The sequence below is a fragment of the Vidua macroura genome, chromosome 1, assembly GCF_024509145.1.
Source record: "Vidua macroura isolate BioBank_ID:100142 chromosome 1, ASM2450914v1, whole genome shotgun sequence".
NCBI lineage: Eukaryota > Metazoa > Chordata > Aves > Passeriformes > Viduidae > Vidua > Vidua macroura.
Window position 1 is genome coordinate 148,627,088 of NC_071571.1, and position 19,867 is coordinate 148,646,954.

Consider the following 19,867-nt stretch of genomic DNA (forward strand, 5'->3'; position numbering starts at 1 on the left):
GATAATGTTTTAGGTCACATATCTCACAGAGTCAATAATATTTGGTGGATCTCTAAAGTGCATGAGTCACACAGAAGTGCACTCTGTAAATCCATCCCTATTTAGTATATAAATATTTTGGTGGGTTCTTTGGCTATTCAAACAGAAGAGGAAGGGGAAAGGTGATAATTTTACACCTAAGACTGAAAACAGACAGATAAATCAGACTGTGGAGCATATCAGAAAAATTACCACATTGTTATGTGTGCAAACACAATGTGCAATACTATGTGCATGAGGAAGCCCTACAATATGACCACAAAATATTTCAGATATATCTAAAAAATCCAGACATTTCTCAATTAAATATCACTTCAAGAAGCTTTTCTGACCTAACTCTACCTCAAGCTTCTGGCAGGCTCTAGAATAGCCCAGAAAAAAATGGAGTGAGTGTGGGACAGAGGAGCTACCAGCAGGCTGGAGGTGGTTGTTCACAGAAGACATCACCACTATTAGCATTTTCTTCTCACTTTTTTGGAAATAGGAAGAACACCTCAGACAGCCCAGGGAATCTTACATTCACTTAGAAGACTATTAGGGGTAGGAGAGGAAGGCTTTTCTCAACCCTCAGTGTTGCACACAGTGACAGGTCTGTCTGACAACTCCCTCTGTGATGCCCAGAGCTGCTGTGCTAGGGCAGGTCAGTCAAACACAGCTGCAGTGCTCCAATTCAGACTCCACAACCATTTATCACATCAAGTTTCTGCAATTCCCATCCCAGTTTTATTCTCAGGCTCTTTAACTTTTGATGAAGGTAGGTCTAAAATTAATAGTGTGGAGAGAGTGAGCCATACCCTTCTTGCAGTACAGTAAGTAACAAACTGATCTCTCAGTAAAAGACAAGGTGGGTCTATGAAAACAAACTTCTCTCCTACCAGGAGCCTGCATCATGCAGATAAGATGAAATTGTTCAATTGTAAATGTATGGCAACCTTCTTTTTATTTTTTCTTATTTCTATTATGATAAAAAATCCTGTTTTAAAACCAGATGCTGCCCAGTTCTGCAGGCTTGAGAAGTGCTTGGTGTGATTCCTTCTCATCCAAGCAAACAATACACATGGGTTCTCAATATCTTCAGAAGGTGCTCAGCATATCCCTGGATCAAACATGGATATTTATGTCCTGAGTCCAGGATTTAGGGCTGGAAGTTCTCAAGAACACAGTGCTCTGGGTATAATGTGAAAAAATATACCTAGCTTCTGGCAGAAGAGCTCTAGTGTCCACAGAAGTATTCCAGTGCATCACCAAAGGAGAGCCTACACCTAGCACTCGATGCTTTTCAGGCAAGGATTTCATTTTGATCCAGATGAGCCACAACCTTGATCATTGTTATACGTCCAGCTTCTTGTAGTTTCATCAGATCACCTCTCCTCTGCAGAAACTTGCAATCCCACAAGCCATAAAATCTCCAGCCCATGAAACCCTGCGGCTCTCTGACAATAACACCAACCAGCTCTCTTTACATCTCCTTTTATGCTCACCTCAGGGGCTCTTGCCCTTTTATGCTCATCAAGGTAGCAATGCGGTCTTTTATGTAGTCCCATATTCATACTTTTAAAGCAATTTGCCCTTTACTTCCTTTTCAGTCATCATAGCAAGGTAGGGGTGAAGAGGAGTGGGCAGTAGAATGGTGAACAAAGAGTAAAACGATAGAAATGTGCTTTATTGTTGGAAAAGAAAGGCAGTGAAAGGAAAGGGCAGAAAAATTAGGACCCCAGTAAGGATAGGAGCACTTATATTCTTGTCTCAAAAGCAATAGGAAACCTTGAAGACATAATTTAATTTAGTCTCAGAGTCAAGTAGTAACCTTTTCCAATCTGTTCTTATATTATATGAAGAGCTAAAGATGAGAGATTTTGTGCTTTTCTAACTGAAGCACCTGGAAAAACTTACATTCTGATTATATGAGAGACACAATTAACCCTCACCTGTTTGGGTGCAATAGAGAGATTCTAAAAATCATTTAAAATATATAAAATTAGCTGAATATTCCTGGAAATCAAGTCAAACCTTATATTACATTTTTTTTTTTTTTTTAGTAGAATAAGGTAAACATAGTGTCTCATGAGATTTCTAAAGTGCTTCTGTAATGCTTGTAGAGTGAAATGGATAAACAGCTTTGGAGATGGGGTTATTTACACTACATTTTGTTTTGTATCCCATTCCTGGAAACAGGAGAAAAATGAAAATGATAGGCATGAAATGACTTCTCAGAAGCTGTTGCTTAAAAAATTGTACAATTGTTTTTCATATCTCAGAACTTCTCAGACGGTTGAAAGCCAAAGTGACCTTGAAACAAAGATGCAAACTACTGGGGACACAATGTCTAATCCAGCAGACCAAGGAGAGACTTTCACTTTTTTCACAGCCTGATAATTTTTTAATCCCAAATGAATACAAAAACTGAGTATCTTCTAGCCATCGACCCTGAATTAGATTCCAAAAGAAGCAGGTTTAGGGAAATGAGAAAAGTGGAGATGCAGTGTGACCTGACACACAGTGAATCACGATTCCAGGACACGTCACTTTACTTAGCTCATCCAGCAGATCCCTAAATTCTGCTGTCACTAAATTGGTCAGCTCAAATACCAGGAAGTCTCACACAGGCCGACCACTTGCTGTGGTGGAACAAAGCCATGCAAATAGGTCAAGTTGTGTGGCCTCAGACTCGTTTTGTCTCATGGCTATGCCTGTACTCTCACAATTGCAGGATGATCCCCAGGTCCATGATCCCAGACAGACTGGAGTTGACGTGCCATCACTGGACTCAATTTCAGTCTTCAGAAAAAAGAGAAGCTGCGTTATCTTACTGCAACTGGAAAGTGCCTCCATTAAGGCCTGATATTTGCTGGAGCCCGAGGGGAATTCACACTCACTGTCATCTCTCAAGGGGAATTCACACTCACTGCCACCTGTCCCAAAGCAATTTGGGGTTACAGGCCCTCCTTCACAGCACTGACCCCGCACGTCAGGCCTGTGCTCTGCTCAGGTGTGTCCGCAGGTGCAAGGTGGGAGCACCTGGCCATAGCACACAGCACATTCCCAAGGGAACGCAGAGCTGCATGAAACTGAGCCCAGGGGTGGCTGATCAGTACCACAGCAAAGAGAAATACAAACTTCAGCATTTCTATCTGGGTCCAGCTCAATTCTTAAGGTGAGAAAACAGAATTAATTTTGTTTTTTTAGAAGCACAAAGACACTGCTTCAGTGGTTTCTGCTGAAGTGCAGCTTTATTTGTTATGGGGCATTTTGAGGGGAGTATGTTTTTTCATTCAACTCACAGAATAATAAAAAATCTCCAGTTGGAAGGGACCTATCACTGGGTTCAAGCAATCATTGAGTCCAAGTCTCTCATAGGACTAAATAAAACTAATCCACATGACTGAGAGCATCATCCCGACACTCCTTGAACACCGACAGCCATTTCTTAAGATGTCTCATGTGAGTTTCAGAGAGGAGTTTGATCCTGTTCTCTTTTGGATCCTGATTCCTAGAACTCGTTACAACTCAATGTCCTCCTGTTAAAGAGAATACGATTGCAATGATCCATTTCTTCTCAAAATTAGGTTCTTAATTCATACAGACAGATTTATTTATGAGGGTAACCCCTGTGAGATGTAAACAGAGATTGATGTGTCTGTGTCATACATGTACAAATAAAGAAACTGAAAAACAAATAAACAAGCAAGCAGCATTTCCTATTCTGAGGAAAGAAGACCCACACTAAAGACCTCAGTACAGAATCAGAAAAAAGAACACTCAAAGAACAACTAGGAAATGTGGACACTTTTCAGTGTCAGAATAGAACGTTTGTACAAAACGTAATTTTTTGATGCTTCACATAGCCTGTAGAACTCCATAAGAAAAGAAAGTGATGTGCCACAAAACTGTAGCACCTCTGCTCCTGTAATAATTACTTTCTAGAACTGGAAATTGAATTTTTAGCGAAGAACAAATTAGAGCCTCAGTGTCAGGCAGGAAAGAACCATTTGAGCTTGCATTCTCAAATGATAAAATAGGATGCAGAACATGGAGAACAACTGCATAGAAACCCAGACTTAACTAAATAATTATTGAAGCCTGTATATCTAAGAAAGCAAATTCCAGTCCTTGAAAAACAACTTGAAAAACAGTGGCAATTGATGGATAAACCAGCTGTTAAAAGGAAAATTTAATGGGGTGCAAGAAATTAAGGAATTGAAACAGTTAAAACTTAGTAACATCAAAGACTTCTGGAATGCTTACAGATACGAGGTAGAATTTTTGCAAGCAGAAATAAAATAGAAGATTGATAAATACAGTAACTTTTTATTAGGAAAGGTACAAAACCATCAAGAATTTACAGCCTCTGACAAAGAAATAGAAAAACTGGTAGCACAGATGCAAGAACTGGAGAATAGAAGTAATGAGGTCTTAGAGACTGTAAGCTGGTTAGAAGAACAACCACAAAGAATTAAGAAAGTGGTAAGAGAATTAAAAGAAAATGAAGAAAGATTACAACAGCAAGAGTACAATAACCAGATTCAGATGTCTGCTTTACAGTTTAAATTGGATGATACAAGACATGGCTACAACAGAAGGCATCTCTGATTAAGTGCTAAAGGAACGGTTGGAGGCAGAACAGGAAACACTAGTGACAAAAGAAAGATTGCAGACTTATTAGAAAAAATAGAACTATATAGAGATAATTTGATCAGTAAAAACTAGGAGATATTACAGCTTAAGTGACAGAGATGCAGGAAAAGCACAGGACTTCTACCACCACTCAGCTTTGGTCAGAGAATGCACACCTGGAGATGGACCTGGGTGTTCTGGGTTGATCTTGGTCAGCTGCCAGCTTCATAAGTCCCCTCAAAAGAACAGTGGGAGAAATAAAACCAAAAAATATTCTTGGCTCAAGATAAAGACAGAGCACTTACCATCACAGGGTAAACAGACATGGTTTGGGGAAAATTATTTATTTATATTTAAAAGCAGAGTAGTCTGATGATAAACAAAAATAAACCACTTTCCCTGCATCAACTCCTTTTTTTTTTTTTTTTTTTGAGGCTCAAACAACCATATTCTTTGATTCCTGACTCTTCTCCCTGCCTTTTTCCCAATCTCAACCTTGCTCTTTCATTCCCAGCTCCTCCAGCTCCTTGTCCCAGGGACAATCTGTGTCTGGCATGGTGCAGCCCCAGGCTCTCCCCACAGAGCCCCTCCCTGCTGTCCCTGCTTCCAGTACCTGACAGAGACCCTCCAGCTTTCCCTTTCCAAAAAACAATTTCAAGAGATAGATTCATGATACAACGTCTGCATTACATTTCCTTTCCTAACCTTTCTCAAGGAAAGGGTCATCTCTATCTACCCACTCACTCAAACAAAACTCATTGCTAAATGTGGGATTTTACCAATTCACCTATGTTTCTCATTGAAGTGCTGGCAGCATTGAAGGGACACTTCCCCCTCTACCAAGGATGAATACTCTCTTCTGAAAGCACACTCAGTGCTGGCACAAGCCTGACAGGTCTAGAGATGGAAATCCCATTTTCTGCTGAATCGATTCAGCACTAACAACTACACTGAAATCTCTTCACAATGTTTTTTGCCAATATGAGTCCTCAGTCCTTTACAGAAAATCTATACAGAGAGGTGAAAAGAGTTTTCATTCCCAATTGTATCATTAATCTGTCCCCTTTTCTCAAGGTCTGATCTCATTTTGAGCTAATCCTAAAATTATTAATATTAATAATGTAAGAATTCACAAAACCTTATGTTTCAGAAATTTTGTCCGAGAAGAAATTATTCACAGACGGAAAAATAGAATCAGAGCAATACTGAACAACACAGCAGAAGAGACAAATGATAATGTGTCCACCTGAGCTGCCACCAAACTCTGGAAACAACAGGAGTTTGCAGGCACTTATCTTTGCAGAAGTAAAGACTCCAAGTTGCTTGCAAATCTGGTCGTGGTATGAGGGGGAACTTATTTCCAAAACAGCTAGAAGTGAAACCCACACTTTTCTTCCATCAGGATCCATGGAAAAATACTCTTCATAGAGTCATAGAATCATAGAAGAGCCTAGAATGGAAGTGACCTCAAAAAATAATCCAACCCAGCCTTTCATGGGAATAGAAGCCAGGAGATCATCCAGCAGCCTTTTCTAGGCCAGTCACATCTAGAAAACCTCCAGAGATGGGGACTCTACAATGACTCAACCCCTGAGGTTGTTCCAGTGAATGATTATTCTCACTGAAAAAGCTTCTTTCTTATAAGGGATGAAACCTTTTCTGGTGTAAATTGCTCTTTGTCTTCTCCATGAAGAGAGAGTGTGTCCTCTTCATAGTTACCCTGGAATACTTACTGGAATACTATGATGAGATTCCCCCTGAGCCTTCTCCTCTCCAGGGAGATGAAACCTTCAGTCGGAAGAGATCTCCTTCTGTCATTCCTCAGAGGTCAGGTCTCTGGCTATGTCGTCCCAGGGCTAGGACCCTGCACTTGCGCTTGCCAAACTTTACACAGTTTCTGTTGCCCGCTGTTCCAGCCTGTCCAGGTCCCTCCTGACATGTCCACCTCAGCACCAGCTTGGAGTCCTCAGCCAACACAGTGAGGGTTCAGTCAGTCTGACCATCCAGGTCATTTATGGATTTGCCATCTACCTCAGAGAATGAAAATCTCACTGGCTCCCTTTGACAGTTTCTCTACTATCCTTAATTTTTGCAGGTCTTTCACTGCCTGGACTCAGTGGATTTTGTACCTTGCTAATTTGGCTAGCAGAGAATCTTGAAAAATAAAGGATATTATCTGCCACCAGGCTAATCTTGGGATTGGACCATCCTAACAGGCTTGACCATCAGCTAAGTTCTGCAGAGTCCTGAAGTAGAGCAGCACATCAAGAGTAATGCAGCATTGCTTCCAAGAAGGGAAGCATTAGGACCTGGGAACAGGAGGAAATTTGAATGTTTTTTTACTGGCAAAATGATAGAATAGAAATTGTTCATCCTTGAGAAGACAAGGCTCCAGGAGACCCTGCTGCAGCCTTCCAGTACCTAAATAGGGCTTATAAGAGAGTGAGAGATTTTACACAGCAGCAGATAGTGACAGGACATGGCACTTTAAACTAAAGAGGAGAGGTTTAGATTAGGTATTATAAAGAAATTCTTCACTCAGAGGATGTTGGGCCCTGGCACAGGTTGCTCAGAGAAGCTGTGGATGCCCCATCCCTGGAAGTGTCCAAGGCCAGGATTGGAGCAACCTGGTCTAGTGGAAGGTGCTCCTGTCCATGGCAGGGCAGTTGGAAAAAGATGAACTTGAGGGTCCCAAACCATTCTATAATTTAGCATTCTTTCTTTATACTTTATAAACTTTTAAGTGATTGAACTACCCAGAGCTGTTCCTCTCTGAGAATCTTCACACCCTGTCCTTTCCTCAAGCTCTAGTGAGTCTATTGCATCAACTTATCTCTTTCCACTGCTTCACAAAGTTTATCTTGTGAGGAGGACATGTCCTGGAAATAGCTAAATCAAAGACATTACTTTAAATGGGTCCAAAAAAAAAAAAAAAAAAAATCACAAAATCAATTAAAAATCCACAGTTTTCTCAGTATTTGTGGTGGGTTTTGGTTGCAGACAACACTTCAAAAAGTCACATTATAAACTGACTTCTCATTTGTTACCAGACATCCTTATAAAGATTTATCATGCGCAGCCAAACAGGAACAAGAGATTACTAAACAACAGTTCATTTTTCAGCTGCATTTTATTTGTAATACCTTTTATTGGCAGATGTTATCCCCACAAATGAATTAATGTTCCACTATAACAAAGTGGACCTGGATTGATGGGAGAAATTGATTTGAGTTTGTTAATGTACTTTTGCTGCAGCAAGCACATTAAGTAATTAAAGTGCTAAAAGAGATCTTCCCATCCAGACACACAATATACTGAACTCCATTAATGCAAGGACAAAGGACAACTGGATTTTTCATTGCATCTTGAGTGTACACTGTCTGCAGCATATGCATCATATAGCTTAATTGCATCCATAGGTTTAAACAGTTCCAAAAACAGTTAATAAAGCAAGGAAACTCTAAAGAATTAAATGTCCAAAAAAGAGTAATTATTTTGAGTTGACAGTATAAGCCTTCTTAAAAGGATCAGATTAAGATGTGTGCAGTTTTCCATTCTGACAATTAGACCTTGGGACATTTTAAGCTGAATACAAAGATATCTGATAAATGAAAGTCAGAACAAACCTTTCCCATACACAGTTATGTTTTCTACTATCACAGCATCTGAGCATTTGTAATTGTACCCCATAAAGAACAATCTTCTGAGATATTATTACAACTCCCATGTTTGTAGATAATAGTTGATGAACTAAAAGGTTGTTCAAGCCCACCTAAAGTAATTTCCCCAACTCTCTACTCATTCTAACAAATAGCACAGTCAGATACTGTATTTCAGCTTGGAACAGTTATATTAAAATGCACCTTACAAAAGTGCAATGGAGTGTATGAACAGTATTGCCAAGGGACAGGATTGCTTCAAATATGGGACATGAAAATAGAGCTAAATGACATCTCCTGGACATTAGGCAGTGCCTCATCTCTGAAAATAATATGGACATAACAGTGACAGAAAATACTGGTGTGTTTTTTTTTTTTTTTTTCATCCGGAATTTCTGAGGGCTACTCCAATGTTAGTGATGAGTATTAAATAAAAATCTCATACAGAGTAGGATTTATAAAAAACCCCAAAACATTGTCACCTGGTGTGTTTATCTGCATGTTTATGTACGTTTGTAAAGAGTTTTTAGTTAAGTCTTTGGTAATGTCTATGTTTTATATGACCATCCTTCCCCTTTCTTTTAAAACCATATTTCCTGGAGTGAGGCCATTTGACAAGAAAGTCTTGTACTATTTACATTTAATCATTGAATGCTCACAGTTGCTATGAAAACCATGGCAGGTTGTACCCCAATGCTCCAAAAACAATTAAATATGTAACAGTTTAAAAAACATATTTTAAAAATACTAAATCCAGGTTCCATTCACTTATGAAACAATTAATTGTTGTCAATCAGTGATAGAGGAGTGGGAAGGAAGTGTGCTCTTTGCAAGCCCTTATGTTAAAAAAAAAAAAAAAAAAAGCCCCAAACTGGGCTAAATGTTGCATTTGGCTGGCCAAAAATTAAACCTTTGCCCCTTAACATCTACATATTGTCTCCTCTGCGGAAAGCAAATATCACCCCAGTTGAAGTGACATTTACGTTGTTGCTTTGATGACTTTTTGAGTGAATTATGTCAGAAAGTATCTTCGATCTCATCTCACATGATTTATATTTATACACAATTATACCTGAGATGTTGACTAGAGTTCCTAGCTCAGAGAGTTACAGATGGACCCATGTCTGCTGCTGGGAATCACTCAGCTCTTTGTAGTGTAAGTCGTGGAAGGAAGCCTAAGCCCTCAGGCTTGTGAAAGGATTTATGTGTATGTGCTGCAACATGTTATTATTTAAGAACAAGTGAAGTGACACAGTTTTAAAGCACTGATCTTAACTAGAACAAGCCAGAAACATGGCATTGGCAAAAGACTGTGTCAGGGCAATTATTCTTAACAAGAGAGAGTGCCAGACATTAGTAAATGAGAAGATCTGGTAATAAAATAACTATGAAACATTTCAAAAAACTCACTGTGTTCCTCATGTGCAATTTTTTAGGGAATGAGAATTTATTCTCCAAGTTGTCATGTGAGGGTGATTGTGATGTTTTTAGCTCTTCTGGCACTTTTCCTCTCCAAAGCACTCTGCAAACAACAACTAATAGAGGCAGCTGAAGTTACCCGTGTTTGGAATTTGTTATCACATTGTTACATACGTGGGTTGGATCTAGATGGTATTTAAGGTCCCTTCCAACCCAAACCATTCCATGGCTCTGTGGCACACATTGTATATATACCTGGGGAAAGCACAGAGTGAACACCAGCAACAAATCTTGTCTTTACAGGACAAGCTCTTGGGAGAATAGCTAGACCTGGTCCTTGCAAGGAAAAAAGTAAAATCCTTTGATTATACACAAGATCCAAAATTTGTTGTCCAGAGTCTGGGGAATCTCTGTCCTTGGAAGTTTTCAATATGGGACTGGACATGGCCTTGAGTAACTTGGTCAGAATTTAATAATTCCTGCTTTAAGCAGCTATTGGGTTGAAGATCACAGAAGTTCCCTTCCAGCATGAATGATTCCCTGGCTCTAGGATGAGTATGACCACAGCCTCCCTCAGCATAAAAACAACAAAGAAGCTGTGCAGCTTTCTTCTGCACCCAGTTTTAGCCCATGAAGTAAATATTGTTTTAGTGATTTATCATCAGGACAATGGTGTCCGGTAATTCACCTGGCTGTTTAGCTTACAGCACAAAACAGGTTTACTTGATTATCATTAATATGTGATTTTAACTGAGAAATGTGGTTTGCTAATAAAATTAGGTTCTGCTTTTCAGCTGTATGCAATGTTCCATGCCTTAAGTCTTGATGTCACTCTGTCCAGCTCCTCAACAAGCGTGTCACATCCTGGAGGAGCTCAATTTTCAATGCTGCACTTAATGACACAATGATTGTAAGAATTTATGGGGCTTGTGTCATCAATTCATTAAGGAGATAGAGGGTAAAACAGTTAGATCCAAGTGCATCAATGAAGATCACAGCTACTTCTAAAAGACCTTTGAACAAAGAGCAGCTACTTTTTTGTATAAAATCTATTGGTTCAAGTAGAAATTCACCTCAAAGACATGCATTTAGTCCATTAGATTAATACATTTGATTAGCAGAACTTAAGGGGAATCAAAGCCACTCAATGATACTCTAGAGGATGGTACCTTAAATTTAAGATCTCTGCTTATAGAAATGTTTTTTATTTTATGAATTGGATTCATAAAATTTGGAAAGTCAGTGCCAAATTACACATCAAGAGCTTTGAATAAAATCTTATAATAGTACATTTTTTATGTTATAGATGATAGAATGAACTGTCTTCCAGGTTAATGCCTGATGAGCATTAAAATCTGGCTAAATCCCATAAGTTTAATTTTGTTTTTTTCTTCTCTCTTTAACTCTATTTTTTGCCCAAGACTTTATTCTAACATCACAGCTTGCATTTTATTTCCTAGGAGAGTGGATCCCATCTGTTTGCATGACATTCCTCCTGGCTAGCACTGTCTATATGATATATTTTAATGTTTGTCTTCCAGGAGCAAGCAGAATGCCTTCTCTGTCTGTATCCTTACCTTTGATTTATGAATTTTCCTGGTGAGTACAAAGCTTTCCACCTGGATGCCAGAGTACCTATAGCAAACTGTTCTCTCTGTAAGTATCAACACCTTTTATCTTTAGATCAGAAATTGCTTTGCAGCATTTACTGATCCTTTAAATGTCTTTCTTAAGTCCCAGTTGTTTATTTTCTGCAGGAGAGGAAAACCAGTGACTATTCTAACAAGACCAGGATCAGAAAGAGAGATAGGAAGTGAATGTATTGATTCACTAGAACATACTTTTTTTTTTTTTTTTCCCTGAAGTGCCCATGAATAGAGGCCAATTTGCTGAATGTTGTGCAGTGTGCACTTTAAAGTAAGCTGTTTTAATGACTAGTTATCACACTAGTGCTCAAGACCAACAGAGAAACAGTTGCTATCCCATGTGTGAAGGGTGGCTGAAGCAAACTGAGCACTATTCTTTCTCAACATATGACTCAGTCAACTCATGTTGTGTGACATGGGTGCCAAATGGGAGCAGAACAAGTGGTGAAGCTGGACCATATGGGTTGAGGAATGGCAAGAAGACGACATGTGGAGTTCTCAGAAGCTCTCAAGTTGCTATAACATTTCTGGGCTCTCCAACATGTGTTTGTTCCAAATTATTGTGTTGTCCAGAATTTTCCCTCTGACATTGCACATGCCTGGCTTTTACTCTGTATCAATGATTGCTGGGAACAGAGTGTGGGAAACAAGCACAAACTAGCATGCAAAGCATTATCTCAAGGCTTTAAGTAGTATCTATCCAGGCCCCTTATTTCTGAATTGGTACTAATTCTGTGATACTGCCTTGGTTAGACAACTTTGAGGAGAGTTGGAATTGGCCTCTAACTCAGTTGTCTATAGGTGATCAAGTAACACAGAACAGTTAACTAATGTATTTACTGTCAGGTAAGCCAGAGTACTGCTTATTTGAAGGAGAAAGATAAAAAAGATACAAAAGCACCCTACTTTCCACTGACTAATCAATTACCTGTCAGTGGAGTTTGCTGAGATGCTGCTCTTCACCTGCAGAACAGCCTCCCCTCTGAGGCTCCACTCCATTTTATTTTCATATATTTCATTTATTTTCATTTATCTTTTTTATTTTCATTTACCACTGGCACAGGACTTTCCAGCTCTCTTCAGCAGACACAGAGTGCCTAGAAATTAAAGATGGCTATACTCATTAACCAAATGAGAAAATTGTCTTCACCAGCTGTCATGACAATAACCCATCATTCATGATTTTCATGAAGTTGCCATTTGCTACACTTCAGGACACTGATCTTTAGCTTCATGCACACCTGCTTTGCAACTACTTTCATGACTTTAGATTTGTGCTAAACTAAGATCCATCTTGTCAGTTCAGTGCAGCAGGTTCTCAAGTATCACTGCATGACCATGACTGACTCCTGAGGGGTTTTATGCTTAATCTTCTTTATGCTTTTTTTTTTTTTTTTTTTTGAATAGCGGATGCTGCCTTACAGTGAAGCTAATACGTCATCAAGGCAAGAAAAAAGTCAGTTCTGTCAATGCATCTGTTCCAAGGGACAGCAGTCATTATTCTAAAAAGGCATCACTTCTATCACTTTACAGTGCTTACAAGCCCTCTTCCTTTTATTTTCCTCCCCTTTTTTTTTCTTCATTTATAATAAAGAGAATTCATGCATCATAAATACACTAGGAAAGTATTTTTAAAATGACAGATTTACAGTCCAAAAGTGATTTGTATTTCATTACAGGTGAGAAGTCTGAAGAAATGCATATTTTTATGAACAAAGTAACAAGATTTACTTCTGTCTTACATTTTCAAACTTTATGATGATATATATATTCTGACACTGTCCCTCAAATGCTCTGAGAAATAAAGTCTGAACCTCTGAACACAAGGTGTATTTCTAAGGTACCCATCTGACAAGAGACACACAAATGGATTGCTGAGCCACAGTTTGTTGGGAAAAGCAGCTTCTGCATTTTGTCCCTAAATGAATGACTTCAAGGCTAAGTACACTGAAGCCCAGCTGTCCATCTGGTAGTTAACGGGGATGTTTTGCCACACAAAAGTGTAGTCTATTAAGTCAGAAGACCTTCTTTCCAGCAGCTCTGAATGCTCTTGATCCCTGGTCTGACCCTTGTAGGGTTTTGCAAGCTCTGAAACCACTCATCTTTTCTCCAAGGCAATGGTGCATTCCTTTTAGAAGAAACTGGATTTCATTTTTCCACTCATTTTTAATCAACACCACCCTTCACACACATAAACTACCAGTGTAAGTGACAGACACTTACAAATTGCAGCCTGGAATTTGAGGATTGATAAGGCTGATAAGCAGTTATTCAACCCTGTGAGCAGTGATCAGTGACTTACCTTGGTCCTAGTTTTATAATACCAGAATCCTACCACAGGTCAGTCACTATTTCACCTTCTTTGTGCCCTCTATTTCCTCACAAACTCCAAATATTACTCACCCTGTGGATGCAGTAGTTGTGGGGTTATTTTTTTTTTCCTCAGTCAAATAGATTTTGAAAAGCTTTAAGAAAAAAGGTGCAGAAGGATTGCTTCTGACAGAACCAGACAAATCAATTAATTGATCTCCGGCAGTCAGGGATAATTTTATTTCCTACTCTATTAAGGAAAATCAGAATCAGTTAGCTAATTTCACTAGAGAAAATGTCACCAGTTATTAGGCAGTACATGATGGAAAGAATTAAAGATGGAAAACTCAAAAATGTTTTTCCTTCCAGAAATTGCATTACTTTTTACTCAACCTTTAGAACTCTGGCATCAAGCAGCATTGAAAATCCTTTGGTTTGACCAAAAAAAGGTTTTCTTCTCCTGTAGCAGCGCCTACAGCATTTAACCTTTGATGTCTATAAATACTGACACGGTTATATTTATGCTCCAGAAGAAGATATATTTAACAGCAACTGACCAAGCTACCTGCAACACGTAATTTACTGACTGTTCCTGATATGTATTTGCCAAAAAACATAAAACCATGACAAATGTTCACCAAAAAAAAAGTCATGATTTTTGTATAATAACTATTCATACAGGTATAGAAACATAATTCAAATAGCACAAGTTGTAGTTCAAATAGTTTAAGGAGCTTTCATTTCTCATGGGGAGGTAGAGGTGGCTGTGCATGCATACAGATTTCAAAACAGTATCCAGTAAAATCAAAAATAGAACAGGGCCATTACCAGCAGCATAATACTTTAAAGCACTTTGCGACTTATGGACAGCAGATCATGTCCTTAATCAAGCTTGATTAACAATCACCCAATGGTTCCAGAAGAGCTGATTCTTCCTAAATCATGTTGATTTATTCTTTCCTTTATTTGAGTGGAGTGCTCTTCTTGAAAAGACTCGTGGTTGGCACAGCCACACTCTCCCAAAGGGCAATGCCTTCAGGATTATTAGCCAAGACTAAGTGTTTTGGGAAATATTGCCCTTATTTCTGCAGCTGCCAAGTTCCAAACCAAAAATTTCCACCTTGTCAGTTAGGCATACAGGAGCAGGACTATTCTGTATTTGTGGGCATATTCAGGGTTTTTATGATGATTTTTTATTTTGTTTTTGTACCAAAATATTAGGAGGAAAAATAGATAATATAAATTATTATTAATGCACTTCATTTTTGTTCATGCTTTTGAGGTAAAGAACCACAGCATGTTGGGTTCCCACAGAAAATAAGGTGAATTTCAATTTCTCTGCTTTTCTGACAGACACTTCATAAATCACCTTTCTGACCTTCATCGGGATGGAATGATACTGATTCAATTTACAAGTCACTCAGAGAAGAAAAATGTTAGCTAAATAGAAAATATGCATCATTCTTAATTCTACCACACTCTCATCTGTGGAGACCACGTAAGTCCAAGATACCCCAGATGTCTATAGCCAATATCAACAATGGCAATATAAAAATGTCAAAATTAAAAGTGTCCCCAAGTTAAAATGAAATTTGGCAAGCTCATCCACTCTTTCTTTTCACATGTTCATGCTAAAGTGAAAGGGCCTGCTGAGCAGAAGTCAGCCAGAGGATAGTGACCAGCAAACATGAGACACAAGTATTTTGCTGGAAATGCAAAGGTTAAAATGATGGAAGGAAAGCAAATGTTATATTGTGCAGGATACATAGAAAGAAAAATTATTGCAAACAAATTAATGCAGTATAACCTATACTATCATGTGTTTGGAATATTAATCAGTAAGCAAGGTAAGTACCAGTGGGGAAAAAAGCAAAGGTAATTAGGAACTCATTAGTGTGACAGCTGAATATATTATCTGTGCTAGTGCTAGGCTTACCCCCACACTAGAGATTTGATCTGACTGTCAAAGCCAAGGAAAGCATTTTACAGAAATGATTGAATGCAAAATCAGACCAATAGAAAAAACAGGCAGGTCATCACACTGGAACATGGAAAGCTTCCTGGCTAACCTCTGAACATCCCATTGTCTAAGTCCAAAAAATCACATAGCCCACAGATGGGAGTGGATTTTCAGTTGTGAGGAAGATCAAAGACATCACAGCAATCACCAGAAACCAAGGGGAAAAAAATATAGTTAGATTCTTCCTTCTCTTATCGTAAGGATCAGAATGCACATGAGATTTTTTTTTTAATAGCTTGGATAAACCAAACAGCTCAAGTATAGAGGTTTCTTTTTCAGTTTAACACCAGTATTTGACATAGAATGTTCCCTAACATAAAGTTGGTGGATATTCTCTTGGAGAGAGCAACAGAATGACAGATGCCAGCTGTTAAAACCAAATAGAGCTGTGTTTCCTTCACTCAACTTCCCAGCATTTTTCCCACACAGTTCATAAAGTAAATCAAATAACAAAATGCCTCTGTACTGATGGAAACAGCTCTACCTAATCCATCCCAATACCTGAAACAATTCCCTGTTTTCGTGAGGGAAATGGTGCTTGAGATAGACAAATCAGCTGCAAACCACCCCGTGCTAAGCTAAGGCTTGAAAGAGAATATGTAGTGTTCTGTATATATCAGCTGTGGTAGGTGAAAGAAAATAGTATTCTTCTAGACCCACTGTTTTCCATTAAGTACCTTCTTTTGACCTGAGTGTCCCCAAAAGTGCTCTCCCCCTAAAGTGGTTCTTTGTCTAATTTTTCTTCACTGAAGAACACCTGTGGGGTGCAATATGCAAGCTGAGCAACAACTCACACCTGGCCAGGCTTCTTCACAGTCATCAGGTTGTTAAAAATCTACTAGGAAGAGTTATGCAAAAATAATAGAGGCAAAAATTTAACTAGACCAGAGCTGTACATCTTCTAATTTATGGGGATGTGAAAAATCAGTGTGGCCACCAGAAGCAGAGCTTTAGACAAATATGAGTATTCATCTTTCCTTCTGAAATGGTGGGATTCAGCTAATTTTCATTAAAATAATACAGTCATTAGATTTATGGCCCTAAAATTAAATTGTTTGCATTATAATTCAATGCAGCTATCATTGACCACGGGGACTCGAAATCATTCCAGAAGCATTTAAAATAGACATTGTACTTATATCTGAACAGGGGCTTAAAATAATTTGGAGCATTACAACATTGTATTGCAAAAACAAGTCAGTCAGTCTGAGTTTATAGTGAAAGTAATGTACATTGATCTTCCTTGACAGCAATGAAAGCCCAATGACATCCTTCTCTGCCCTGGAGATCACATGAAATATAACTGCACTTGGCAGAAAAGAACCTGTTTTGCAATTTAACTCTTTTCTGTAGGTTGCTCCTCTGTTGTCAGCTGCATATTAATGGAAACATCAACTCACCCCCTCTGGAAGAGGTCCACATTATGGAATTTGTGTAGCTCCACAGAAAACTCGACCGTTCCCTGAACCTCAGACATGGTTTTTTCAGGTCATCACCTAAATAACACATATATAAAGACATTGTAAACATTTGAAGTATTTTACTTAACAAATCCATCAATGGATGATTTCATTTTAGTTGGCATCTTGGGGTCCACGCAAAGCTTGAAATCGACTGATATCTATTGGAATCTTTCCAATGACATCATTTGGCTCCATCTTCAGGAAAATTTGCTAAAAGCCAGATCAAAGCAGTAATTAAGAGAGGTAAGAAGTCTAATTAAGCCTGAGGACAGAATGATAATATTATGAAAAGTATAAGAAGCAAAAAGTAAATAACATATTATGTGCAAGAATCTCAAAGCAAATTTTAATTAAGTCTCTTGCTGCTCTTGTATGGGAAATTGATTTTATTTTCCTTCTCATTGTATGAAATGGCAGATTTCCAGGGTCAGCACAGCTAATTTCTGTAAAAGCACAGGCCAAAAAGACAAGAACCCTAGATAGATGAGAGCAGAATTCAGATTTCTCTTTCTTTTGACCCCTCCTATGACTTAAATAAAGTCCCAGAAGGGAAGCTTCTGAGGGAATATGAATAATTTAAATATTAATGAATGGAAGATATTCTTTTAAAGAAAATGCTGACAGTCATGGCACCTAATAGGCCACAACAGTCAGATCAAGATTTTGAAGCATAACAGGCATTTACACAGTACATCTCATGTGCTTATTGAACCACAGAATAATTCAGGTTGGAAGGGACTTCAGGAGGTCATACCTCACTCAAGGAAGTAAGTTTCCAAACCAGCTCCATTTAATATACAAGTGTAGATCCTTAACATTTCTCTAATTATAGCACAGGCAAGCCAAGGACTTTTACAGATTTTCAATTATTTTTTGCCCGCCCTTCCTTCCTTCCCCCTATCTCCCCCCCTGCAAATGTACTTCTGGCAATCTGCCAAGCTGACTGGAAATTTTCTGTAGGATCAATGAAAGGATAAAGATTAAATTTTTTTCATTAACACATTCAGAGGCAACATTTTAGTTGTTGTTTGACAGCAGCCAAGTGCAGTCTCTGAGGAAGACCCATGTCAGGGTTCTTAACAATTCCCCTTTCTGAGACATACAGGGCACTAAAGGGATATGTAGCTCAGATGCAGAATGAAAAATTTCTCCAGAGGCGCTAATCAATAATTTTCATGGCACTCATAGATTTGACTGTGTCCTTTAATGAAGCAGGAGTGAAGAGGATTTTGATACATGAAGTCCTCAGATAAGCATTAGGCTTTAGATTTCTCAAGGCTTGCTCCTGATTAGTAATTTTCCAAGTGACTGGCTTATTACACTGATTATTTTAAACTAAGGTTTTTTTCTCGCTATCCTCTCAAGAACTACAGTTTTTCAAAAAGATCTCATTCCAGAGTTGAAAGGTTATTAATTTTGCATTCACCATCCTCAGACTTTGTAATGACAATAATGTGATGTAAAATATATGTAATATATAACTGTGAGAAAGAAAAAGAAAATTGCTAAGCTACACATTTGATATGCCTCCGAGGTAAGGAACTCTACTGTAGCTTGTGTCAGGCCATGATTTCAGGGTGTGCTGAAGGTATATTCAAACTCTATTACTTGTCAGAGGATCACAGAATAAACTAGGTTGGAAAAGACCCTTGAGATCATGGAGTCCAACCTATGACCTAGCACCACCTTGTCAACCAGAACAAGGCCCTGAGGGCCACATCCACTCTTTGCTTAAACAACTCTAGGGACAGCGACTCCTCCACCTCCTTGGGCAGCCCATTCCAATGCCCAATCACTCTTTCTTCCTAATATCAAGCGTAAACCTCCCCTGGTGCAGCTAAAGACTGTGTCCCCTTGTCCTGCTGCTGCTGCCTGGGAGAAGAGACTGACCCCCAGCTCCTACACCCTCCTGTAGGGAGCTGTGGAGTGATGAGGTCTCCCCTGAGCCTCCTCTTCTCCAGGCTAAACACACCCAGCTCCCTCAGATGCTCCTCATAGGAATTGTGTTCCAGACCCTTTGCCAGCTTTGTTGCCCTTCTCTGGACCTGCTTCAGCACCTCAACATCCTAAACTGAAGGGTTCAGAACTGGACACAGCACTACAGCTATGGCCTAAGGAGTGCTGAGTACAGGGGAGGAAAAGTAATACTTTTTGTTTCCTTTGCCCTCCATTCCAACAGGAATGAAACTCATACTTTGTCCTTTTGCTTTTCGGCACAGGGTGTACACAGTTTGTAAGTCATGGATATGACATACCCACCAGGTTATGTGTGAGTTTCTCTGTGTGTGATAATCTTGCCTGAGTCAAAAAGCAGAATGTGTGGGAAGCTGGTAGGAAACCATGCAAACCACAAAGCAATACTCTGACAAGGTATTTAGTCTTGAGGAGAGCGCTAATTAAAAGAATTGCCTTTGGCAATACATCTGCATGTTGGGCTGAGGCATATTTCCCTAGAGCAAAAGCTCAGGATCAAAGGATACTCCATGCTTTTGAAGACACCAGTGTAAAGAGGAAAGGTGTGAATGGATGGCCAGCCAGTTCAGCCCGGTACCAGTATTGTCAAATGATGATGTGAAGATTAACTAAGGTATAGGAAAAATTTAATAGATGGAAATACGCACATCTTCTCTATATTTGCACTATACTTTTCAAGCTTTACACCTCTTCAAAACAAATACAGAAGTTGTCCTAAAACAA

At 38.9% G+C, this 19,867-nt stretch overlaps 1 protein-coding gene across 4 annotated transcripts in view; it reads right to left on the minus strand.

Moving 5' to 3' along the window:
* Positions 1 to 19,867, minus strand: part of FAM135B (family with sequence similarity 135 member B) — a 242,406-nt gene that overhangs the window by 108,700 nt on the left and 113,839 nt on the right. For 3 of the 4 annotated variants that reach the window (XM_053993224.1, XM_053993233.1, XM_053993243.1), the window contains exon 2: positions 17,108 to 17,203. The exons of the other annotated variant lie outside the window; for it this stretch is intronic. In XM_053993224.1, coding sequence (XP_053849199.1) covers positions 17,108 to 17,184 — 77 coding nt within the window. In that variant the 5' untranslated portion in view covers positions 17,185 to 17,203. The remainder of the gene's footprint in view (positions 1 to 17,107; positions 17,204 to 19,867) is intronic. 4 annotated transcript variants of the gene reach the window in all.